We start from the raw sequence: 26318 nt of genomic DNA, 5'->3' as shown, positions 1-26318 counted from the left end.
AAAAATATATGTTGAACCAGGCATGTTTGTGCATGTTTTTATCCTGGGAGATCTCTGTAAATTCAAGGCTAGTCTGGTCTACATAACGAGACCCTGCCTCAACGAAATACGTGCTGTGGGGAGCTAGGAAGATATATTACTGGATAAATGGCTTAGAAGGCAGGAACAGCAGAAAATTCCTGGGGACCCCTGACTGAAGATGCATATTTTAAACAATAATGATTATCTATGTTTTTATTCCAAAATATGTACCTATCCAGGAACGAGCAAAGAGCTTAGTGAGAAGGGCTAGAAACATGTCTATTTCACACAGAGAAAAAAATGAACAATAACTTTCCTTGATACTAATTCCCATGATATATGTGAACACCGACAGGTAGCCGAGAGCGGTATCTCATGCCTGTAATCCTAGAATTTGGGAGACGGAAGACAAGTGAATTCAAGGCTCACCTGTCCTACTTAGCAGGACTATATCAAAATAGAAATAATAACAAACCAAAACCTAACACAAAACCCACAAGACCAGAGATAGGACTCGGCGGTTTAAAGCATCTATTGCTCTTGCCGTAGACCTGAGTTATTCCCAGCACCCACTCCAGGTGACTCACAACCGCCTGCAACTCTAGCTCCAGGGATCCTACATCTTCTTTTGGTCTATGTGTGCCCCTGCACTCACATGCACAAACCTACACACAGACACATACATGTACACACGTAATTCAAAGGACAAAGCAAACAGCTGAAGATACACACTAGTAGGACTTTCTTTTTAAAAGCTTGATTTCTCTCTGTTTGCTTTTTCTTTAGTGCAGAATGTGTGTCCTCTCTTGCTACCTAAAGAAACCAAGCCAGAGCTCAATGGCTTAAAAGCCCTGAGGTGTGATTTAGGCGGAGCACTGCGGAGACAGCTCATCTCTCTGCAGGCAGCGTTGTGTTAAGAGGATGTGGAGGAGGGGGGCTAAAGGGCTCTGGGATGGTTGAGCTTCATAGCTAAACTGCTCTGGAATCCATCTAAAGGGACACGGCTCTAAGGGGTTTTTTGATCTAGTTATTTGACGTGGGAAGACCCATCCTGAAAGTGACTATCATCTCCTGGTGATAACCCAGATAACAGGACATAAAAGAAAGAGACGTGGCTTTGTGCCTGCATGTGTTTGCTCTCACCAACAAGTTCATGTAGTCTGTTGTCTGCTCCTGCTGCTGCTGCTGCTGCTGTGTTCTTCATTAGTATCAGAACTCAGGATCTTCAGGCTTCCAATGTGGACTGAACTTAAACTCCTCCATTTACACACACACACACACACACACACACACACACACACACACACACACACTCGTACACACATACAGAGAGAGAGAGATCGAGAGAGAGAGAGATCGAGAGAGAGAGAGAGAGAGAGAGAGAGAGAGAGAGAGTCTTAAAAGTACAAGAATGACTGGATAGGAGAAGAAGGGGGTCCACTGGAGGAGAAGGGAGGGCAAGAGGTCGCCTTGCCTATACTAAGTAAGCACTGCACCCCTAAGCTTCATCTCCAGTCAAGCTTATTATTTAATGGAGGAAGCAGTTGTTCAACTAATTACAGAGCGGGATGAGCGCTTGTTCACCCTTGTTTTCTTTTTTCTTTCTTTCTTTTTTTTTTTTTAGTTCTTTTTTTCGGAGCTGGGAACCGAACCCGGGGCTTTGCGCTTCCTAGGCAAGCGCTCTACCACTGAGCTAAATCCCCAACCTCCACCCTTGTTTTCTTACTGCTTCAACTGGGGTGCAGGCCCAATCACAAGGAGCAATACTTTTTTATAAGGAAGAAAAGGAGAAGTTTCTACCGTTACCTTACAATATACTAAATAATCCTCTTTAAAATAATGACCAAAAATACAATGGGGAGAGGGGCTGTGGAAAGAGAGCCCAAGGCAGGACTACTGATTCTGAAACCTGTAGGGTAAAGAGATGTGAAGAGTTCGAGGAAAGGAGGTATGGACTAGAAAACACCGTGGGTGACATTCAGGAAGTGCAGAAACACTGGACAGAACTAAGAATCTAAAGGAAATAAAAGAGAGCTTGAAGATGACGAGGATAAAGATTCAGGCGGGCAAAGTCTGAGAACACAGCATGAGTCACTTCTAACTGATGCCACGAGAAGACAGGGAAGGATTGTGTGATGCTTAGTTTTTTTTTTTCCAACTTATTACAGTCTAGAATCACTAGGGAAGAATCTCACTGAGGTATCTAGATCAGGAACCACCTGTGGGGATGTCTGCAGGGGATTGTCTTGATTGTATTAACTTGTAGAAGTACACTCAGCCCACCACAGGCGGCACCATTCCTTAGAGTTAGGATCCTATCGTGGAGGAAGTGAGCATGCATGCATTCTCAGACATTCATGCATTCTCTCCCTCTCTGACTTTGACTGTGAATATGAGGAGTGACTTCCAGTTCCTGCTTTGACTTCTCCACAAGGATGTACTGTGACTTAGAATTGTAAGCCAAACAAACTTCATTTTCCCCTTAAAGTTGCTTTCGTCAGGTTACTTTACTAGAGCAACAGAAACTATAATCAGTTCTAAGGACAGGAATAACATAACGTACTTAGTGTTTTAAGCTAACTGCCCCAGTCTCTGAATGAGGAATGAATCCAGCAAGGAGATGATCAGAGTCAAAGGTTGAGAGGACCTGTCGAGGTGGCCTTACTTTAGTATGGCCAGAACATACAAAGAAACATGAGTGAATTCAAGCTGCAGAGGAAGTAGGAAGGGTACAGACTATTTTACTGCATTAATGGTGAGTTAGAAAGACAGATAAGAGAGTCACTGAGTCCCTGAGAGATAGAAAAGAGAGTCCACACATTCAAATAAATGTTCTAAGAACACCCAGCCCTGTCAAGAAAGTAATTAAAGGGGACCCTAATGAAAGCTCTTTCCAGACATACTGCTGAATTTAGTTTACCCAGAGCATGGCCTACATTCCCAGAGGAAGATAGCCAGCCTCTGTCCCCAAATTGAAGCCTACCTCATTAAAGAGAGGACTTCAGGCTTATGAGAAAAGGCTGGCATTCATGCTAATTAACATGCCTTTTTGCCTTCAGAATCACAGCTCCAGTGAAACTCTACACCTTGGGCTGAGAGGTCCTGGTGCTGAACTCAGATCCCTCAGTGATTAGGAAGCGGAAGGGACTTGGTAATACAATATAGCCAGCTGCCTCTGGAATCCCCTTCCTGGAAGGCAGGTGGATGACGACTCTATTCTCTGAATGTCTTCCAGGATTCACATAGGTCTGGCTCTTTAAAGTGTCAACTTCGTTGACTGTTTCATGCACGCTACTCATATTATAAACAAAGCTGCAAAGCCCTTTCACTAGACCCCTACTGTGTGCTTCTGTTTTACATGTAGTCTCGGGTTAACTACACTAGGCGTATGCAGTGATTAAAGTAACTGCATTGGATAACGACTTTCTCCCAATCCTTGCATTTTCTTACGTGATGGGAAAGCTGTAGTCTGGATAATATTTAACTGCTGTGTCCTGTACCCACACGGACCTGTGACTGAGGACAGAAGTCTGTATGACTGCAGCTTTCTATTCCCCAGCAGCTGTTAAGGCCTTCAAGAAATTAATTTAAAAAGATGCTGCCTTGAATTGATTCTTCTATTCAGGTGTCTCCTTTATAAGCATCTGAAAGAATAAAAAGTAGAATCTGCTAAAGAGGAGTTGGGGAATCATTCAGTTTGAGAGTTTGTACTTCGACTGCTGTGGTGACTCGTGACAAGTGACTGAGCGCAGAGGCCCTTGTAGATACAATCTGATTAGAAGACTCCGCATGCATTGTGGGTGACCCACGCATGGGAGAATGAACTCTAAAGTGGATCAGCACAGTCTTTGCCTCGCTCTGTGGTCACCTCTCAAAACCTCAATTGCTTCTTGTATAACCCAAATGTTCTAACAGCGTTGATTTCAGACTGGCATCATGGGAATTAAACACAAACACTTTCCATAACTTCTGGTTCATAAAGCGTAACTCGGCATGGTTGAACTGTGGTTGGCTGGTGTATAGAATGTACCTTGTTTGCTTTAGAGATCAGACACATCAGGCTGGCCCGCTTTTTTGAAATATGTGGTGCGTGCGCACATTTTGTATGTGTGGATGCGCATGCGCATGCGCATAGGCACCAGAGGACAATTTCAGGTATCACCCTCAGGAACACTGTCTCTGTGATCTCGGATGGAGTCCCTCATCGGCCTGGAGGTCACAAATTAAGCTAGACCAGCTAGGCAGTGAACCCCGGGGGATCCTCCTGTTTCTACCTCCCCAGCTCTGGAATTAGGAGTGTGTGCCAATCATGCTGACAGTTTTACATGGCACCAGGAGTAGAGTTCAGGTCTCTCTTGCCCATGTAGCCAGCAATCTCTTTACAGAGTGAGCTATCTCCGCAGACTGTGTTGATTCTCTAAAGTTTCTCCACTGCGCTATGATGATAAAACTTATTAGTAACTTAGAAGGCCAATACGATATCCATTATGCAAAACCTTGCAAGCATTTTAAGGCACAAGCGATCTATCTGAGTCAGTTGGCTTTCTATTGTAACAAATATGGCTTTCCAACATATCTCATAAGAAAGAAAAGGCTTGTTTTAGTCCCTGGTTTTAGAGGTTTCCGTTCATGGTTACTTGGACCCATGGCTTTCATCAGTACACCATGGTGCAAGCAGGTGGGGAAACTTGTTCACATCACCAAAGATGAGAAACAAAGAGGAAGAGAAAGGGGCCAGGCTTCCAATATCCCCCTCCAGGGCATGCTTTCGAGCCTTTAACTTCCTTCCAGGACACCCTACATCCAACAGGTTCTCCCACCAGGTAGGATCACACATTGGATATCGAACATTTAGGATAACAGATTCCTAGGTAATGTTTGGGATCCAAACTTCAGCACAGTTGTACAAGGTCAATCTACCAGGAGAGAGCTGCTTGGGATGGGAAACGGGGCTTCAGAAATTCTGGTGCTGGACAAATGATTCAGGGTCAGGACTATTTGTCCATCTTTCAAAGGACTTGAATTTAGTTTCTAGCACCTGTTTGGTGACTCACAGCTGTCTGTAAGTCCCCTTGTAATGACACAAAGATTTCTTCTGGTCACCTTGGGCACTGCATATACATAGTTCACATATGTGTATACAGAAAGAACGCATGTACACATAAAATACAAAGAAATGAGTCTTTAAAAAGGAATTTCTGATGTGCTGACTTTTACTTCACAGAGTGTTCTGAGGTGTAGTTTTCAGTTAGTTTATTTGGTGAGCCCTCGGGATAAGCATTACTTTTATTATCACAAAGTAAAGCCAGCTAAACATTTCAATATGGTTTTCCTAATCCTTAAAATAATGAGGTCCTAGATCTCCTGACCACAGCTCTGTCTGGGGGATCCACTTAGCAAATCAGTGCTGCCTTGTGAGCAGTAACCTAGGGGGAGGTGAGAAGGGTTGATCCTCACTCAGATCGTTTCTCTGAGATGCCAAGTAATTCAGTCACTTCCCAGCTGCTGGATGAGAATGTTTTCCACTGGTGAACTAAAAAAACAAAACAGAAAAACAAACCAAAACACAACCCTTCCATCTTTTAAAAGTGTTTCATCTCCAGACCATTTCTCTGAATTCTGAATTTCAGAACTGGTGTCACATGACATGAACACACTTCCTGAGCTTCCGACCAAATCCCCCTAGATTTATAATTTAAATTGACCAGACTGGTCATTTCTGATGTGCTGAGTATCTTAATGAATGAATACAGTTTTCATTAACTGTCAGCCAAGAGAAATAAAACCCTCTTTGGGTATCAAAGCAGGAAGAAACTTGATATTGGAAATCAATAGCTGACTAGCATTCTGTTTTTGCAGACCTCGGTTTTAAGAGCAAACCTTCCGCCATCTTGATGAGATCAGCTTCCAGGAAGGAATCTATTAAGATAGAACTTGTGGACTGTTGGCATTCGCTCAAAGATGGGGAAAGAGCGGAGAGGGTCATTGAACCCTAAGCTCAGGATCCATCCCCTCCTATCAGGCATTTGTGTCAAGTTTGCCCCAACTGCACATGGAACCGTGGTTGGGGAGGGTACTAGAGGATGTAGTGTGGAGAAGGTAACTGAGGGGTCTCCATCTATGATGCCATGGGAAGCTGAGGATAGCCCTCCTCTTAGCCTTACCCATACTGCTGCCTCAGCCCTCACTTCAATCTATGCATAAGGTCACTGAGTCCCCAGGTTTTTGTTGGGACTAAGGAGTGGGTAGACATTGTTTACCTCATGGAGGAACTTTCCTGGCAGCTGTAGTAAATGCAGGTATATTTATTTGCCTATTCACCCATTCATTTACTAATTTATTATTGTTTGAAGCCAACTTGAGGTTTAATGGAATTTAATGTAGGTTTAGACAAGAAGGCTACTAGAAGGAGAAAACCCAGGGCAAGGGTAAGAAACATCCAAGTATCATGTGTGTGGGTTTCTCGTGATCCTCCTGCCTCTGCCTCCTTCAGCAAATCCTACCGGTGTGCGCCACCACAACCGGCGTGTGTGGGTTTCTCAAAAGAGAGCCAAGCTTAAATATCTGCATAACTGCCTGGTGTTAGGTTTGGGCCATGTCTATAGTTGTATATCAGAAGGCTTCAGAGGACCTCAAGTGGGCTCATAGGGTGGTTTCTGGGCTGCACTGTACAACTAGTAAGAGAAAACCCTGAGCCACAGAGTTCCATGAGGAAACTAAGACATGTTTTGTTGTGAACAAAGTTTATAGTCTTATCTAGGAGACTATCAGAAATCTTCAGGTTTGCATCCGGGGAAGGAGTAAGGTCACACTTGAAGGTCATATATGTTCAGGTTTTAGGTCTGCTTCATTGCTATTTTAACATTCTTATTTTAAATATCTCCAGATAAGAGGAAGATTGTTTCTATGAGGCAAACTTCGTGGCTAATTTTATTAATTGTGATGTAATTCTTTAAATTAGTTTCTTCTCTCTCTCTCTCTCTCTCTCTCTCTCTCTCTCTCTCTCTCTCTGTGAGTGTGTGTGTGTGTGTGTGTGTGTGTGTGTGTGTGTGTATACCATAGCACACGTGTGAAGTCCAAAGCTCTTCTGCCACCTTGTGTGATCTGTGGATTGAATTCAGTTTCAGGCCTGTGCTCATAAGGTTCTAGCTGCTGAGCCATCTGACCATCCCTGTGCTGAAACTCATGACTCAACAAGCAGGAGACTCCCACCAGATTGAGGAGGAGAAAGAGGAAGAGGAAGAGGAGGGGGGAGGAGGAGGAGGAGGAAAAGGAAGAGATCTTTTTTCCATGCCTTAATTTCCTCTGTTTTTCTCTCCTGCCTCAGTTTCCCTTTTTGTGACTTTGATTCCTTAATCTTAAGGACTAATGATGGCTAATGATCCATTTTTCATAGCTACTTGTCTGTTAAGCAGGGGCAGAGATCCTGACTATCCAAGATCAAAAGTCTCAACTTGTATGATCTAAGGAGGCATGTGGAGGTTCAAAGAGCTGGGGGATTTAAAGGGTCATTATTTGATGCATATCTAGAAGAAGTGATGTCATTAATCAGGACACCAGACTCTACAGGTAACAGAGCATTCAGCAGATTAAGGGACTCATCCTCAGACTAGCACCCACAGCAGCAGGGTCCCCCTAGCACGTAGTACCTAAAAACCATGAAACTTAGCAAGGGAGGATTAACTCATTACTCTGTTCTGGACTGTGATGCCCCAACCTCTTGAGATTTTGCACCATGGAAAGGGACCCACATAAACCCACTTTCTCCCTCATGTTGATTTTTGTTAGGGTATTTTGTCCCGGAATCAGAAGAAACAACCACACCCTGAAAAATTTATTGCTGGATTTTCCCCTAAGGTTAGTATTAGAATTGTTTTGAATGTATCAAAGTGTTGGGAGGGACAGAACAACAGAGATCTGGATGCCCTTGCTCTAAATTCATCTGCTATTTATATTTTGTTTATATTTACTTTTTAATGTAAAACTTTTTAATGTAAATTATGGGGAACATAGTATTTATCACCTGAGAAATTTAGCTGGCATTTTCCAAGAACGAAAGCCACATTCTCTCAACATCTTCTCTATGCTTAAGAGATATTAAGAACAATTCTATAACATCATCTGAAAGCTTCATATTCAAATACCCCTTATCATTATTCTGAAGTCAAACTCAGAAACAGAGAAAGAAAACCTGAGTTGGAGGCTCAACTATGGGAAGATGTGGTCAGGGGAGGTCTCTCTAACCCAGTGGGATTTGGTCAGAGTGTGAAGAAGATGAGAGCTCCCAGGACCCTTCCCAGTTCTCCACCTCCTCTGCCAAGCTGCTTTCTGATTAACTGAGGTCTACAGAGCTTTGCAATTCTATAATAGAACTAGAATTTATATATAGCATATAGCTGTTATTTCTCTTGAGTTTTGGAGCAGTTTCATTTCATTATTTTGTTTTTAGTCAGAGTAGGTATCCTGACAGATTTTCTGCTTCCTCTGTTTGATTGGTGTCTTACGATTGGTTGCAGGTTAAATAAACATTTGGCCAAGAAAAATATGCTTAGATGATGTTGTCAATTACTCACTGTCATTTCAGGGAAGCGTAATGGTAGCCGTCCTATTATTTGGGAAACTGTTGATCTTTGATCAGGTATGGAGAGATGTGGTCAGCTACACATCCCTGTGTGAATGTCTTAAGGAATCTGTGGGTGGTCCTTTGAGGCAATTAATAAATCACCTCCAACCTTTCACATGACAGCTTAGCATCTGTTGGAGATCCTTTCCTAAGTGGGACAAATCACTGAGGGTGAGAAAAGGGAATTTTCTAACTAGTTTACTTCTACTTCACCTAAAACAGATGGAGCCTTTCTCCTCTCTGCTGCCCGTCATTTCTCCTCGACATCTTTCTCCCCTAATCAATGGACATAGAGCTTTTGTTTGAAAGCCCGAAGACATGCGTGGGCGCAGGTGTTTGTGGAGGCATGTTTGCATGTTGAGTACCTGTGGGTATGCACGTATGTGTGTAGGTTAAAGGTCAAACTCAGATGTTGCTCCTCAGGAACCATTCAGCTTTTAAAAGTTACTATCATCACTAGAGTTGTGTGTTTGTGTGGTGTATGCATGTGCCGTGACATGCATGGGGGTGTCAGCTGGCATGCATATATGTATGATAATCAGCTCTCTCCTCGTGTCGTGGATTCTGGTCACTGAAGTCAGGCCCTCAGAACGTCCATTTGCAGAGTGATCTTGCCGGCCCCACCTTGTTTATCATGATGGAGTTTCTTACTGCGACCTGGGTCTTGATGACCATGGGGTAGGGAGGCATTGATCTCTGCCTTCCCAGTGCTGGGATCTCCGTGTACCTCACCAGGCCCATTTTTGTTGCATGGATGCTGGGAATAGAACTCAGGTCCTTAAGTTTCTGTGGCAAACAATTTAGCCATGGAGGCATCTCCTTAGTCCCATGGATTCTTTTTAAATCTTTGCTCCTAATCCACTGTTGCCTTTATTCTTTCTTGATGTTGTGTTTCCCAGAATCTTGCCAGTGGATAGTTCTGCAGCCAGCTCCTGTATCTTTTTGACATGACTTCAGTACTCTCTGAGCATCTCCTTAGTTTCAGGCACACAGTGTCCTAGGTTTGTAAGTTCCCCGTTTGAACCTATAATCAGCTGGTGTCGCCAAGTAGTTAGCAGAGATGGTATATAAAAGCCAAGATCTGGGTCACTGAGTGTGTCTACTGGTAGTGGGAATTGAAAGAGAGGCAAGTCTTTGGGGTACTACATGATTTTTATGATAAAGCTAGACACTTATGTAAATATGACGTGTGTGTGTTGTGTGTGTGTTGTGTGTGTGTGTGTGTGTGTGTGTGTGTGTGTGGTGTGTTCTGTTCTTTTAGTACAACCTGGGCCTTTTTGGCTTTCTATAAATGCACGAACTAGTTGTTTTCATATTGAACTCATCTCCATCACCATCGCCATCACCATCGCCATCATCATCATCATCATCATCATCAGCTTTCATTGAAAGATTAGAACCTTTTTGGTTCTAATTATACATCTTCTAATTCTTTTCTTTTCCTTTTTTTCTTTTTTTCGGAGCTGGGGACCGAACCCAGGGCCTTGAGCTTGCTAGGCAAGCGCTCTACCACTGAGCTAAATTCCCAACCGTAATTCTTTTCATATGGAGAGCTGTTATCTTGGGTATTGTTAGGGCCTCATGCTTCCTAGGCAACTGCCTTGCCACCGAACCAAATCACAGGCCCTGTTTCCTCAGGTCCAGGTGACTCTTACTCTGTTTCGTACATCCGTCTCCTGTGGGTGTTAGGTTCTCTGTGGTAACTCCATGTGTCCTGGTTGTGAAAGTATCTCCTGTTTTGATTCTGGCAACAACCCAGAGGTTCAAAGGTCCTGTGTTAAATTTCGTGCCTACTTATTACCTGTGGTTCTTGTGCATTCTCAACTCAAGTATCAAAGGCAGAAGTGTTGTGTTTGGGTGTCCCCAAACCCCTGAAGACAGAAAGTCCCAGGGATGAAGGCTGAGGTGCTAATGCTTGAGCTCAAATTGAAGATGCTGTTCTACCTACATGTGGGGAGCTATACCAGGGCCCCCAATAAAGCCCGAATCCTCCATGAACTCTTCTTGTCATTCAGATGAAAATAGGAAGTTCTCATCCTCAGGAGATACATGCTCTTCCTACAGGTGAGAGAGATTAAAATCCGTGCTAAACTCAGCAGTGGACCTGCACTTGGCCTTTACCTCTCTAAGCTGTCAGGGGGATGTTCTTTGGTAAGCATGGAATGACAGGCCTCCTTATGACTTGATACCAGCAGCAAGACCTGTTCCTTGGCTTTACGACATAAGCTATGGCAGACTTGCTGCAAGTGGATAGGTGTCAAAAGGGTGCCAGAAAGGGATCATTCTTCTGCTCGTGCTCAACAGCCTCTTCGAAACAGGAGTTCCTCCACAGACTCAGGATTACAGAACAGGGGTGGGAGTGTGGAATGAAGAAACACCAGGGTAGGTGCTATCTGTTCTGAAATACCCGTACGCACACACCTCTCTGTGGCTGTCACTCAGGCTCCCCTCTCTGAACTCTACCCTGCATTTCTTTGTTCCGAGGTGTGTGCATAGAACTATTTTTGGTCTGTCTTATTCAGCATTTCTACAGCTGAGACCAGGAGCCTGGGTGACTGCATAGTCAGTTCATCTAGAAAGCATTTCAGGAGGCAAAGTCAGGGACATCTCTGTGAGTTCAAGATTAGTCAGGTCTTCATTGTGAGACCTGGTTCTTCCACCCTCTACCCCCTAAAAAGACCTTGTCTCATAAAGGAATCAGGTTGGATTACTTATGTAAATCAACAATAACAGGCCTTAAAAATGGTGGTTAAAAATTATTTAAAGCGTTTACAAAAGCCCCAAGGTCACATTTGCCACAACACAGACAAATTGCTACTTTACTCACCTCAGCATTGATTTTGTTGTACAGGACAGAAGAAAAGTCATTTTATACTTCTCCATGAAAGAAAAACTGTTCGGCAACATTATTGTGTCCTGTGCTGACTAAAATAAAATAAACGTGTGTGTGTGTGTGTGTGTGTGTGTGTGTGTGTGTGTGTATAGTAGACAACATATTTGAACATGTACAATAAATGCAGCTTAAATTTGAACTCCTGTATCTTCTATGATCCTGTTCAAACTCTTGGGCCTGTCTTAATTTATCGGTATTTCTGTGGTGACAAAGTTCCGATTTCATTGAAACACACATTCATAGTGGGTTTGACGATCCTCCACGTTGGTTTTCTTGCTGGGTGTGTGTGAGTGGATTGCTTGTTTCAGTGACAGTGAGAAAGCTTACGAGCCACCATTGAAACTGCAAGGAAATCTGTCTTGAAGCCATCTTTTGTGAGTTTTGGAATAACTTACTTTCCTTCTGTCCTGCACAACAAAACCAATGCTGAGGTGAATAAAGTAGTAATTTGTCTTTGTTGTGGCAAATGTGACCTTGGGGCCTTTGTAAACTGTCTTTCAATCCATTTTTTTTAAAACCCACCTTTTATTTTCTAGTATTGAAAGAATTGCATTTAGGTTTATTCCTGCAAAACAAGAGGGAATGATCATTAAATAATACTTTGGTAGGCACTGGGAACCATAATCTATGGCCCTCAACTATTTAAGGTAGCACAGTCCTTGACCCATTTTACAGACTAGGCAATTTGGCTTCCCAGACTGTCTTGGCAATAGAGTGTTGCATTCACTTATCTTTGAACTCTCAAAGCCCGGTTTCAGTTTTCTGCTGAGAGAGTCTGTAACACCATGAGACTCAAATGAACAAAATGATCTTTGAGTTGCAAAGACCTAAATTATGCAAGCTGCAGAAATCCAGATGCCATATCTTTCATATCATTCGTTCCCACTGGGCTGGCAAAATCTTGTCCATTGTGATTTGATTTCTTAAGTCTTTCGTGCCTCGCACTTACTTCCTTGCCCTTCTGCAGAATCCAAGGGTCTTATTCACAAAATAGTGTTTCAAAATGTATAACAGAAAGAAGAGCATTTTTTTTTTGAAATACAGTTCTACCCTCTGACCTCTGAGATTCTCAAGCATTTGTGTTCTGTCCCTCTCCCCAAACATCATCCAGAGGCTTTATACCTTCAGAGAGGTAGGTGGGTAGGGGCCTCACGGGTTTGAAGGGTGTGGAGGTGAGTATGGGATGGTCTGTCCTACCGCCAGAAGTTTCCCTACTTCTTCATTCTTTCCCCAGATAAACTAGCTTTTTTCTAGATTTTTTTTCTTTCCCATTCTTCCTGCCCTTTGCTTAGCCCCGCCCTCCTCGAGACCTGGAACCTCCCCCTCAACCTCTGCTCTCCACCCCTGCCCTCCCACGTCCGGCCTCCTCTGCCAAGTCCCGCCTTCTCTGCTCCCGGCCAATCAGGTTGGGGTCACCTTGTGACCCCGCCCCCGATGTCTCTAAGGGCCAGTGGGTGACCTGCGCTCGGAGCGCTGTATCCCGGCTGCGGAAGGATGGCGGGGCCCGCAGCCCACTTCTCGGACGAGCAGTTCCGGGAGGCTTGTGCCGAGCTCCAGAAGCCGGCGCTAACTGGGGCGGATTGGCAGCTCCTGGTAGAAGCCTCAGGCATAACCATCTACCGGCTGCTGGACCAGGTAGCAGCTGACCCGCCCGCTGGAGGAGATCAGGGGCCTGGGCTAGGACTCCCCAAGGAAATTCCTGTGCTCTGCAGGAATTACTAGGTTCCTCGCTCCGAACTACTTTACCCTGTGTAGATTTTATGCGGTTGGGAAGTTGTCCTGGCTCAGCCTCAGGTTAATCCTGCGGCTGGACTTGGGTTGTTGTAATGTATGCTTTACTCTGTAGAGTTTGTAAAAACTCAAAGGCTTGGGAGCAGGGCATTGTATTTAATGGCTCGTGGTTGAAGATGGGGCGAGGCGCCAAAGTTACCCCGTCCAGGGTCTGGACTTTCACCAGGAGTGGGTATAACCAGGAGTGGGTCCAATACAAGGTTCAGATATTTAGCTGGAGTGGCGTGCCCACGGACGTTTGGGAGTGTGTGGCTGTCTACATTCCCAAGAGAGGCATTTGGCAACAATCAGCAGATAGACAACAGAAGATGAGTGGTTTGGAAGTTTAGTCCAACTTTAGTCCAGTTTTTGTGAGGAGAATTAAAACACTGGTCCATTGATTTCCTAGATCATGCCCGTGCCTGCAGAGAACATGGTTTCTGCCAGATGGGTGCCAGTGCTGTGTGGGGCACAGAAGGGCCGTGTCCTGAGGCAGATGGGAAAGAGTCAGAACTCGGGGACTGGATGTTCAGAGTTGGCCAAGAGGCAACAATAGCAACCCCACCATTTTAGTGACTATCTTCTGTGCGTTCTAATTTTAAGATTTATTTAATAATCCGGTGGTGAAATTTCGTGCAGAAAGAGCAACGGAAGTTGGAGGAGGGGTGGAGGTGGTTGGTAAGCATCTTGAGGCATATTGGAAGCCTTTGGAACCAAGTAGCTACCCAGGTGGGAGAAACTGGAGGTCTGGCATCAGGCTTGCTTTGCAGTAGGCAACCGAAGTTCCCCGGCACAAGACCAGAGTGGTATAGCAAAGGAATCCGATTACTGATCTATCATGGTAGCCTTGGATTTCACAGGTCAAGGAAGATCTGGAGGGATGGAATGACCTTGCAGCAGAGGCACGGGGAAGTTCAGGAAAGATGCAGTTGGAGGGTTCACAGCCGAGTAGAAGGCATGTGTGGGACGAGTTGGGTCAGATGAAACTGTGTGAAGGTGCATGATGCTTCTAGATGGCAGAGGTGGACTCCTGTCAGCTGAGGTCACCTGAGCTTCCTTCGTGAGGTCACAGGGCAGCTGGGATCGATGTAGTCTCACAGTCCTGTGGGGCTAGGGATCCTTCGTGAGGTCAGCAATAGGAAACTTTACTGTATGCTTCTGCCACGTCACAGACAGGAAGTAACTGATGATAGCTGTCAGCCTGGTGGATGGCTTTGTGCCATGTCCCATCTAAACTTCAGTGCACAGAAAGGACCTCTAGCTGATATTTTGTCTTTTCGCTAATCGTGTTCACGTGCACCCACGGGTGCCTGCTTCTTTCCGTGTTTGTGGTTTGCTAAGGTTGACAGATGGACAAGAGACGGCATGCCGCACACAACACACAGAACCAACATCCTATTGAGACTTTAACAGCTCGCTGTGTGAAAGTGGACAGGGCGCTTTGGGCCCAAACTCCTTCTGCTCTCTCCGTAATCCTGCACTTTCCCTGCCAGCCACATAACCGGGCACTCGCTGAGGTTGGCTTCTCCGCACCTCTCACCTTGTATTGCCTTATCTGTATAACTGGTCCCTTGGCCTTCTGCCTCTTCACCGTCCCGCATCCCACATGCCAGCATTTGAAAGCGAGTTTGTGATCTTATCGCTGTCCTCTTCTTGTCACCCTTCGTCATAGAATTGCTACAAGTCATTGTGATTGCTAACACTTGCAGCATATTGTCTTCTAATCTGGGCACCATTCCAAGGTTAGCCCTAGGATAGATGTTCTTGATCATTGTCTTCTTATCCATTTGGGAAGGAGCATGTGGAAGAAATGAGTCGGTTGGTTCTAGGTTATAATCGGCCTCTGAACCCAGCTGTGGGGTTCCACACTTGTCTCTTAAACCCTTTCTATCTCTGGACAGCAGGCACAGGTTAGGTGGGATGCTAAGTCTTAGAACACCCTTTCCAGCAGCGTCTTCCCATTCCCATGGACGGAGGCCATCCTCTATACATGGATATAAAGACATCGGGGTTCTTGGAAGGTACATGATATAATCCAACACGTGGGACTAAGAGCTGTTACCAGAGTAACACTCAAGCTTTCTGTCCATGAAGGAAGCCCCTTCCTTACTCTGCCTCCTACATCATACTTTGGTAGAGCACCTGGGAGATGGAATGGATAGTCCTGGGAGAGGTGGAGTGCCTCGTTATTAATATATTGAAACAGAGGCCAAAGACTGGTTATGTAACCATTCAATATTTATTGATCCTCTACCATGATTTAAATGGCACTTTAAGATTGTGTTGCTTCTGAGGGTTCCAGTGGCTTGGTTAGGAAGATATTGTGTAGGTTGGTTGGACTGATGGGCTTTTAAGGATCATGTTGTGCATGGCATCAAGGTGACCGTGGGTGAGTGACTGTTCGGCCTTCAGTCCTCCACATCAGAGGTCGTTCACTCAAGGTGGTAATCTCGCTGCTCCTTGTGGTTTTCCACTCAGCATCCTTTGTAGAAATGAGGACAGAAGAAGACAGACTGTACCCTTATAAATGCGTCTGGGACGGCTTTACTGTGAGGTTTGGAAAGGATTAAAAACAAATTCAGAGGCTTTGAAGTAGTCTTCGATGTACTACATTATATTTTAAATTAAAAAGTAAATTTTACCATCCTTTAAAGTAGATGTCTGAATCCTGTTGTTGGACAAATGGGAACTTTCCCTCATTTAACTGTGTTTATCTGAGACAGAGTTTCCTGCATGGATCTCTAGCTGGTCTGGTACTCACTGTGTAGCCCAGGTTATCCTGGAGTTCTGGATGATTGTTCTGTGTCAGCCTCCAGAGTGCTGGCATTTAGGGGCATGTGGGCAAGCACCACCCTATATATCTTCTTCCTAAGTGGGAACTTTTGACATTTTTATGTTCTTATGACTTTCCTTCTTAATAAGTGACATGTTCCACATGGATAGTTTCTTCTGGACCAGCCTCTCCAGCATTGATCTTTTGCTTGAACTTTGTTTCATCTGATGAGTGGTATAAACAGTTGAAAACAGGGCTGAGAGGAGCTGAAGGCAGAAACAATGTCTGTCTTAAAGACTGGCTGTTCCAGTTAATGACCCCTGGGAGCAAGTGTGGTCCTCTGACCAGTACTGGTAAGTTCCCTGAAAAGAAGAACCATAGGCCTTTAGGAGATCTTTCCTGGTGATCTTCAGTCATATCTTGCTGCAGCTTTGGACTATGTTACCATGGCAATAGTCAGGAACATGGCCTGTAGACTGACTCTGGCACACAGAGGTCACAACTTTGGTGTAGACGGATGCTGGGCTGAAAGGATGCGGCTAATGACTTAGTAGGTCATCTCTCCACAGGTGGAGATAAGGGACTCACCTAGTGTGTACTAGTTCTTGGCTATGTCTCAACTAGGTGAGGAGCCAACAGTCCTGTCCCAGCAGTGGCTCGACCTGGCACCGCTGTCCTCAGGAAGCTATTGTAGGCCCTAGAGGACAGTGAAACTGCATTGATCCGGCTGTACTGCAGCCCTAGGAAGGAAGCTCGGGGGTGACCTTAGCTGACAGAAGTCCATCTCAGCAGACTAGAAGCTTCATCTACCATCCCATAGCTGGATCTAATCCAGTTTGTATCACAGACTTTTTTTTTTAACTGCAGCATGATAGACCTAGTCTACCTGCTCCTCCTACCCTTTTGGCTGCCAGTGTGATGAATAGGAGAATTCCCAAACTCAGGATACTCATTGAACTGTAGCTTCCAAGCAAGCAGGGCCAGCCTGTCTACAAGCTAGACACTGGTGAGAGTTTTTTTCCCCCCCTGTATGAAGAGGGTTTTCTTCTCTACTTCCTCCAGGAGCATATAGAGACAGGTAACAGCCTTTCTTCTCTCTCAGGGTGAGTGTGTGAGAATGCTGATCCCAAGGGTTAGATTTGAGGATGGAGTTGTATAGGAAGCCCCACTTCTGTTCCCAGGTGGAAGCCAAGCTTTGTGACGTCTGCCCTGTCTTTCACCAACCCCTGCTGGGGACTTCATGCAGAGTGAAACATTTTTATCTGGTCCTGGAACCCCGAGAAGGGTTGAAGGCTCATAGATAAGATTCGGACATGCTGGATGTTTGGCTATAATTCCCAGATGAACCAGAGCTTTTTTGGGGGTAATACTGAACAGAAGCTTTCATCTATAAATTTGTCTTTTTAAAAAAAAATATCCCTCTGAATGTTCCCCCCCGCCCCGGAGCTGAGAACCGAACCCAGGGCCTTGCGCTTGCTAGGCAAGCGCTCTACCACTGAGCTAAATCCCCAATCCCCCTCTGAATGTTTTTTAAGCTTCAATTTTCTTGTCTGGAAGGAATGGGTTAATAGCTAGCCCATAACCTCATATTATCTGTCATTGTGTGAACAAAATAAAATAAGCCATGGCACCAATCAGCTCATCCTCTGCTGTTGAGTGTGTTGGCGAGTGTCAGCTGTCACCATTTTACCTGAGTACCTGCAACCCTTAGGTCTTAACCCCATTTCAGTTTCTTAGAGAGTTTTGAAATCTTACATGGATCTGGTGTTCTCAGCAGTCTGTAGCCATGGCTGCTTCATCCTTGACCCCTGACTTTCTAGTGGTGAAAATGCCTGTTTCTTATGTCCCCTGGATTTATTAAGTTTCTTAGAATGGCTGGAGTTGTGAGCACCCACAGCTCTCCAAGGACACTTTGTCCCCTCGGGGAATGGAAGGGCTCTTTGCCGCTGTGAGAGGCCAAGTCAGGGCATACCACGGGGAGAGTTTACACAGTTAGAAAAAGGCGGTTGGACTGCCTAACAGTCACCGATGAAAGTTCAGATAAGCTTTACAAATTACTCGTGGGTGGTTCCTCTGTCTAGATGAGGTTAGGAGGGTGTGGTGTGGCCAGTTATGTCTACAGGCGATCATTCTAGGTGAGAATGGCGAAGGTCGGCTGTAAATAACATTTTGGCAGTTTCGATTTCTCTCGTGTAAATTCACTGCACTTGCTCTGCCGAGGTCAAATGAGCACGTCAGTAGCCTTAGCTGTGAAAGTAAATTCATGACTCTTAAAAATCTTATCCATCATTAAAAAAACAAAAACAAACCAAAAACCACCTTCCAACCACCACGACCCCCTTAGCGTGGGGTTTATATAAGCCATGAGCATCAGAATCACATCTTAAAATTTAGTCACCCCAGTTTACGGTAGTGGGGATGCTGATGCTTATGTCCCTAAGCTGGGTACCTGGCATAGAGCAGGTGATATGTAGGCTACCCTTCCCCCAAAATGTGGAGAATTTGTGGTCCTCTGTTCTCACTTCTTAAACCCGAGAAAGGAGATCAAATGTCTATGTACGCCCCTCCTAGACTTCAGCTGGATCACCTGACTCGACCCTCAAACACAATCTATGAATTGGAAGCTCTTCTTTGACCCATTTATAGATAGGTAGACAGTGAATAGACTTAGCTCAGCTTGAGGCTCCAAGCCCATGCTGCCACCACCATGCTATCCTTTCTGGCTACAGAGTTTAGGAGACACCGGTTAGAGATTTAACAGTGGAAAACATGGCGGTGTCTAGTCCAGAAACAGCATCTAAAACAACACTTTGGCCATCAAGGGTCCTGCTGGACAAATGCACCAGGCTTAGGAACCCAGGGAAGCTCCCAGTGTGACGTCCATTCTGAAACAAGAACAGCAGAAGGGACAGGTTATCCGGGCTTTGTCACTGAGTGTCATCGGTTGGCTCTTAGCAAGTCACCTGATCTTTTAAATCATTGGTCTCTGGCCCCCGACGGAGATAAGATCTTATGTAACGGGCCTTTGGATCATCAAAGTGGCTTGGTTACCTTAGTTATTATCCTGTGGTTTGGATGAAACATGCAGAGGGGGTAGGACTGAGTGAGACCCTCTTGGGGTAGAAGGAGCTGGTGCCAAAAGACTCATGGTTTCTCTTTGACCTGACACTGATTGTCAGACTGAGGGAAGTCTGAGTCCAGTATCTCTGAGTTTCATTTCTTATAAAGACAGAGACCACAGAAACTTCCCTGTCTACTTCAAGGACCACACAGATAAGTCAGTAAGAACATGACTATAAAATTGTTTGGAAACTAAATTATGACTAGCTAGACAGTCCCTAATACTATTGAAAGAATCATAGCATGTCCAAGTAGTGGAAAAACTCCTCCAAACAAGCCGTGTGGCTGTCACAGTGACTACTGATGGGTCACCAAGGGAAGCACATGGTGAGAGCCTGTGCCCCATCGCTTCTCAGTGGCAAGATCCTAAATCCTTTCCAGCTTTTGAGTTTTTCATGAGTTACTTAGTGGAAGGACATGCGTAGTTCTTTGTGCCTTTGCAAAGTTAAACATTAACCATCAATTTAGTGCCCACTGTCAAGACCCCCTGCGACCACAGGTAACTCTCCTTTGGGGAGAAGGGTGGGGCCCACTTGGCTCACATGACCACACACTTGACTGAACAAGTAATGTATGCTCAGTTCTTCAAAGAGGTTCAGGAAGCATGAATGAGGCATGTGGACCCCTTATGACCTTGGTCTGTGATGTTCTCAAAACTGACCAGTCTCCATAGAAATTACCTCAGCCCCTACTCAGTTCCTTCCATAAGATCCATATATGGCTACTGGGCTGGACGACCATGTGGGGCAATACATCAATAGTCCTCCCTCTGAGGTGCTCCCACTCTCTGGACTTCTTTTTTACTTTTTCTTAAAATATTTGCTCGACTCCTTGTTCATATGTCTTTATTCTTTTTCAGCCTAAGCCATGGGTTTGGGACCGCATTGGAATAGTGATTATCAGTGTAGCTCCCTAACTTGTCAGGCTCACTGTGGTGGTTCGAAGGCAAACTAACCCCATAGGCTCATAGGTTTGAATGCTTGGTCCCCACTTGGTGGAAATGTTTGGGAAGGACTAGGAGGAGTGGCACTGCTAAAGGAGTCACTTTAATGAGTGTGTCACTGGGGCAGGCTTTGACATTTCAAAAGTCAAGAGCCCAGGGTGTTTCCATCCCACTTCACCCCCTACTTTTGGACAAGGGTGTAAGCTCTCAGCTACCTCTCTGCACTGTGTCTGCCCTCTTGCATGCTTTATCCTCACAACCAACGATGGTAGTGGAGTCATTCTTGAGATGGCAAGCAAACCTCCAACAAGCCTGTCTATAAGTTGCCTTGGTCATGGTGTCTCTGCTTAGCAGTAGAAAAGTATGATACTCACCAAGGAACCACAGAGGCTCCATTATTCTCAGAGAATAACACTGCTTTGTATTCCTATAGTATTTTAGGGAAGTAATGCATAATCATATTTTCTTTCCCGAAGCCACAAGTTTGAACACTCTTCTGCCATTCTGTTTTAGAGTGATGTAAAACGAAGAATCGATTCAGCCCTAGCAGGAGAGACCTTCAGGGAGTCAGGAGGCTCTTGCGATGGGGGCAACTATCTGGCCCTAAGGTCTTCAGCAGGGTGAAAGTTAGGCAAATGAGTTTTCTCTTCTAAACAGTAGACTAAAGGGTTAGAGAGAGCCATGCGTGGGAAATGAAGAGAAAGGATTGCATGATTGGGCAAGAGATCAGATAGTCCTTTATCCTGAGGCTGGCCTGTTCACCCGAGGGAGGGCTGGCTGGCTCACTGTGGGGTGAGTCACAGGTCAGGGACTTTTAGCAAGGAGAAAAGTCCATTCAGTTCAGTTAACAAATATTTTCTTTTGATTGATCAATGAGGAAAGGCAGCTCAGCTCATGGTTTATGAAGCAAAGAAAGGGACTTTGGAGGATCTGCTCTTTTGAGTGCGTCCAGTCGTATGGAGAAGTGGTTTTCTGTGGTTGTTTTGTATTTCCTTTGTAGTAAGGCTTTTATACACCAGAAAAGATGGAGAGTTGGGATTTTAAGTGTTTCTTGTATGTGTTCACGCAACCCACATGTATACCTGTTTATTTATATGTGTGCGTGCCTACATGAGTTTACATGTGCATGCAGATGCCCATGGAAGACTTAAGAGGATGTTGGATGTCCTGGAACTGGAGTTACATGAATTTGTGTGCCGCCCAGTGTGTCTGCTGGGAACTTAACCCAGGTCTTCCGCAAGAACAGCAAACGCTCTTAACTATTCAGCTACCTCTCCCACCTTCCATCCGGGGTTTTCAAGGGTTCTGGGGATCCAAACTTACATCCTTATGATTACACAGATTCCTTACCTAGGGTTTTACTGCTGTGAACAGACACCATGACCAATGCAAGTCTTAGAAAGGACACTATTTAGTTGGGGCTGGCTTACAGGTTCAGAGGTTCAGTCCATTATTAATTATCAAGGTGGGAGCATGGCAGCATCTAGGCAGGCATGGTGCAAGAGAGCTGAGCGTTCTACATCTTCATCTGAAGGCTGCTAGCAGAAAACTGACTTCCAGGCGGCTAGGATGAGGGTCTTATAGCCCACACCCACAGTGACACACCTACTCCAACAAGGCCACACCTAATAGTGCCACTCCCCGGGGCCAAGCATATACAAACCATCAGAATGGCCATTTTTCTTTAAACTTTTACTGTTTCCTAATATCAAAAGTTTTGAATAACATACTGCAGTGTCAGTGAGCACCATTTTGAATCAATTAACCTTGCTTTTAGGAGCAAATAAGACAAGAAAAAAGCCTAGACTGAGGAGGCCCTAAATAAAGGTACCTTTTTGTCTTGCTTAACTAATAACTTGGAGATCTATAACTGGCCCCTCATGCCAGAAACCCTGGATCTCTCTACTGTGCTGTGTGTTTGCTGCTTTTCAGTTCCAGAAGAGTTGGCACAGATCCAAATATTGTGTCCCCATTGAGAGCAGGAGACGGCGTCACTTGGATGCTCTCCAACACAGGAGACCAGAAAAGTTAGTAGCCATTCACATGCTCCTGGGCGCTCTCCCAGAAGGGAGGAAGTGGGTGTATACCGTATCAGCCAACCTCGTTTCTTCTGGCAGTTGTCTTCCATGCATGATACTGGTTAAGTCACTGCCATCCACATAACCTTTCAGTATTTGAAGTGTAGGAAGCGGTCTTAGAAATGGATCATTAGACACCCAGTACGGTTTGCTGTAAATGGGGGATGTGAGACATTTCTAGAGGTCACTGTGGGAGACTTCAGGAAAATCCAAGCATCTCTCGCATAAACATATTTGGAGTTATTTATTACAGTGTCGGGAAGCTTGGAAAAATATCCAAAACAAAATTTACCAATTATTTGTAAATCTAATTTTCAGAAGGCCCGATACATTGTTAAAATAAACTCCACTCAAATAGAACTAAGCATTAGGTTTTTCTCTGTCAAACTCTAAAACAGTGGTACTCAGTCCCAGGGAGCCACTTCTCGTTTCTGAGAAAACAGCCTGGTGTACTCATTTTCTAAATATTTGAAAAGAGGGCAAACTGCCCCTGAATGAATGTTAATGTTCCCTAACGCTCATCTCTGGGAAAACTCCCATATTGATAAAATGAACTAGGACCGTGAACTGAGAGTCTTATGGTCATTTTGAAACTACTTATTTCTATAAAATATTCTGACACGGGCTTTCCGTACTCCCAATATACTATTAAATTTGAGGTAAGAGTAATTCCAGCTGTCGATACCACATCATATCCATTCATTCAGGAAGACAAACATCTGCTCCCTTTAAAGAGATACTATAAGCTATTATTAATAGATACACATGAACTATGAGGTTACATAGTTCTTCATAATGTCTTCAGAATTCAAACAGTGAATATGGATTGTTTTTACAATGATTAAAAATCACTTTATCTTTTGAAGGAGGAAATGTAAATGAATATGTGTGCTGGGTGCATTTAGAGATCATGAGTGGTGACGAGCTTTGATCCGGGAATTTGGACCAGGCTGTGGAGCTCAGCAAAAATGGGAATGAGAAACCAGGAAGGGGGCAGGCAGCGAGGGTCTTGTTCCTCTGGAGTGCTGGCATTTCTCTCAGTCCTGCTGCAATGGGAGGCACTAAAGGAAGTCGTCACAATAGTTCATTCTTCTGTGTTTGCACAGGCCTTAGGCCGTTCTATTTGTCTCTGATTTGCTGGTCCTCTTCTGTGGAAACAGATAGAATCAGGGTCACGGAAGGTTGCAACTGCATTCAGGAAGGGACAGGACCACTTAGTCTAAGAAAATGGTTTGTCTTAATTCTTGTAGATATCCACAGTAAATCATAGAAGGCCCCCACCCCATGATCATTATCTTAACACGTAAGTATCCTGTTTTTGGTGAGCATATGTAGAAAATAGAAAATAGAACTTCTGTTTTCTCAAATGACTCCCCTGTTCGTTCATAATCTCTCTCTCTCTCTCTCTCTCTCTCTCTCTCTCTCTCTCTGTGTGTGTGTGTCTCTCTCTCCCCCTCTCTCTGTGTCTCTGTGTCTCTCTGTCTCTCTCTACACACACACACACACACACACACACACACACACACACTCAAATGCACTGTGCACTGTACTGGTCTGATATGTGTGTATAGGGAAGCCCTCACTGTCCTCCTTTCTGTCAGTGCAGTGGGGACAGGCTGAAGCACTTTCTCCTGAGGCCTCACATCAGAACCTCAGGGCGTCAATCCATACTGAAATATATAGGTCTTCAAACTCAGCCAAACACCATTGGCTTGTGGGAGACCCCGTGTCGAGCCATACGCTTGTGTAGCTGGCAGGTTACTATAGATTCACTTCTAATTTCACCTTTGGGGAGGGAGTGGGGGGTCCTTCGCAACCCTCTGAGAGTCCTAAACTGGGATATAGTTTGTTATGTTAATGCCATCCCAGTTGGAAGCCACTCTTTAGAAGGATCTCTCAAGCCTTTCTTAGACTTCCCTTGGGTCCTCAGGGTGGGCTTTAAGGTGCTTCTTTAGTGAGTAGTTAGTGGAACCCAAGCACCTTCCAAGGGCTGTGTTTATCACTTGCTCTGCTTCATGGCTTTCGTTGTTGGGTCATTGCTTTTGTCCCTTAGATCTTCCTCTTCCCACTAGGGCCGCTAAGCCAGGCCTGGCTCAGAGAATTCTGAGTCACCACTGGACCCAACAAAATGTGTGGTGGGGCCACCTGGAGCCTAGAGCCCTCACAGACAAGGATATGGCTTGGCGGGAGAAGGAAGGAACTCACTTGTACTTGTAATCTAGAAATTGTCTTTTTCTAAACAACAGGGCCACCTGTTTCAACATGGTTTGAAACAGACAGCTGTTCCCTTTTAAGTCTCATAAAATAAAAACATTTAATATTTTAATAAAAACAAAAACAAATAACTCCCCACACCCAAATAAAAACAGTTGGAAAGCTCTGTCTTGTAAAAGACTTCACAAGATGCACTGGTTTCATTGTGCTCCGGCTATGTGGAATATACCCTTTCCTCAGAACTCTGCTGCCTGTGGAACATGGGTGTATACCTGGTACCTAGAATTCAACCAGACCAAACCAGAACTTTTGCTCACACCAGAAGCTCACAGATCCCCCTTTCCATTTTCTTCTGTGTTAGTAGAGTCACTCCCTCATCTACCATGTCCAGCAGTGGTTGGTGGAGTTCTCTTTGGTGATCTATTTCCCTCCTCTCATTCTTCCAGCACTAATTCCTATTGGATTTACCTTCCTCGTATTCCCACAATTGATGTTAGCTCTCTGTTTCTGTTGCTGTCTATTGTCTAGTGCACTGGGTCTTGTCTTGTATTTTCTTTTCCCTCCCTCCCTCCCTCCCTCCCTCCTTCCTTCCTTCTTTCCTTCCTTCCTTCCTTCCCGTCTATTCATCCACCCATCCTGATGGAAATTTCCCTTCCCTGCTTTTCTAGTTGTTCCTGCTACCCGCCCCCACCACTTCTCTGTTTCTCTTCAGAAAAGGGCAGACCTCCCATGGATAGCAACTATGCAAGCATGCGCTGAGTTTTAAGATCATTTCTCTTCCCCGTAGTGTTCTTTACCAACTTAAAAAACTTTTGAGCTTTCACTATCTTATTAGATCTGGTCAAAACTATCCCTGGTCATATCTGGCCATATCTCTGGCTACAGTCTTCTTTCTGGTTTTCCAGAGAAATGAGAATCAAAGTTTAATCTCACCATGGTTCCCAAGGCCTTTGGTGTCATGCTACTTCAACGTCTCTAACATCAGCTCCTCCCACTCTGTGTTCTAGACATCTCTCTTTAATCACGCCAGTCTATCAGTTCCTCTTACCACAAGTGGTTTTCTTCATTTCCCAATGGCCAGTGCTTCTGACTTATAGAACACAATATCCTGATAAATCTTGGGAGATGGTCCCTATAGAGGCTCTTTCTACCTACATGTTGACATAAGCCCTCCACAAAACACTGTTTACTGTGTAACTCTTCTTATTTCCTGCTGAAATCATCTAGCTAATACTTATGACGAGTCCCTCCACCAGTACCTACCTCTGTGTATAAGACACATGAGACCAGGAGTCCTACCTGCTTCTGTGCTGTGGTCACCAAGACCCCAGAAGAGATCAGTGTTTGGTGTGATTGAACCTCAGCTCCAGCTGTTTTGCATGTGATGTGGAATCTCCACTCTGGTCTCACCAGATTGTTTCCCCCTCTGTGTTTCCATAGTCAACTGGACTTTACGAGTATAAAGTGTTTGGAGTCCTGGAAAGTTGCATACCATCTCTACTCGCAGACGTTTACATGGACTTAGACTACAGGAAAAAATGGGACCAGTACGTGAAAGGTGAGTAATGGCTTGCTTAAATTAAACATCCTTAGAGAGTTAATCTGCTTTTGACTAATTTAGTCTTGCTGTACTGGAGGCTGAAGCATGCTCTTTGCCATTTCCAGTACTCACCCTGACTATGTCTCAGTCACTCTTCCGTTTGTCCTTCTGATTGCTTTGCCCTGCTTCCTGAGCTGTGCTCACAAGTGTAGCTTGATTGTCATGGAAACCTTCTCGGAAGATGGGCATATAACTTCCTTTTGGAAACTGAATCAAAGATCTTCAAACAAGCTAGAGCACATACATGGGAGGAAGTGAGAGGGTAGGAGTGGTTGGAGGGCAC

At 44.7% G+C, this 26318-nt stretch overlaps 1 protein-coding gene across 5 annotated transcripts in view; it reads left to right on the top strand.

The window, feature by feature from the left end:
• Positions 1 to 26318, top strand: part of Pctp (phosphatidylcholine transfer protein) — a 45921-nt gene that overhangs the window by 12490 nt on the left and 7113 nt on the right. For 3 of the 5 annotated variants that reach the window (NM_001322798.1, XM_039085770.2, XM_008767983.3), the window contains one exon: positions 25876 to 25993. In NM_001322798.1, coding sequence (NP_001309727.1) covers positions 25951 to 25993 — 43 coding nt within the window. In that variant the 5' untranslated portion in view covers positions 25876 to 25950. Of the gene's footprint in view, positions 1 to 12928; positions 13173 to 25875; positions 25994 to 26318 lie in introns of those variants that run through there. The other 2 variants (XM_006247125.4, NM_017225.3) reach the window with 2 other exon arrangements.

Source organism: Rattus norvegicus, chromosome 10, assembly GCF_036323735.1.
Source record: "Rattus norvegicus strain BN/NHsdMcwi chromosome 10, GRCr8, whole genome shotgun sequence".
In the NCBI taxonomy this organism is placed as follows: Eukaryota; Metazoa; Chordata; class Mammalia; order Rodentia; family Muridae; genus Rattus; species Rattus norvegicus.
Note: the sequence above shows the minus strand (reverse complement) of the source record. Positions and strands in the feature narration are given on the sequence as shown.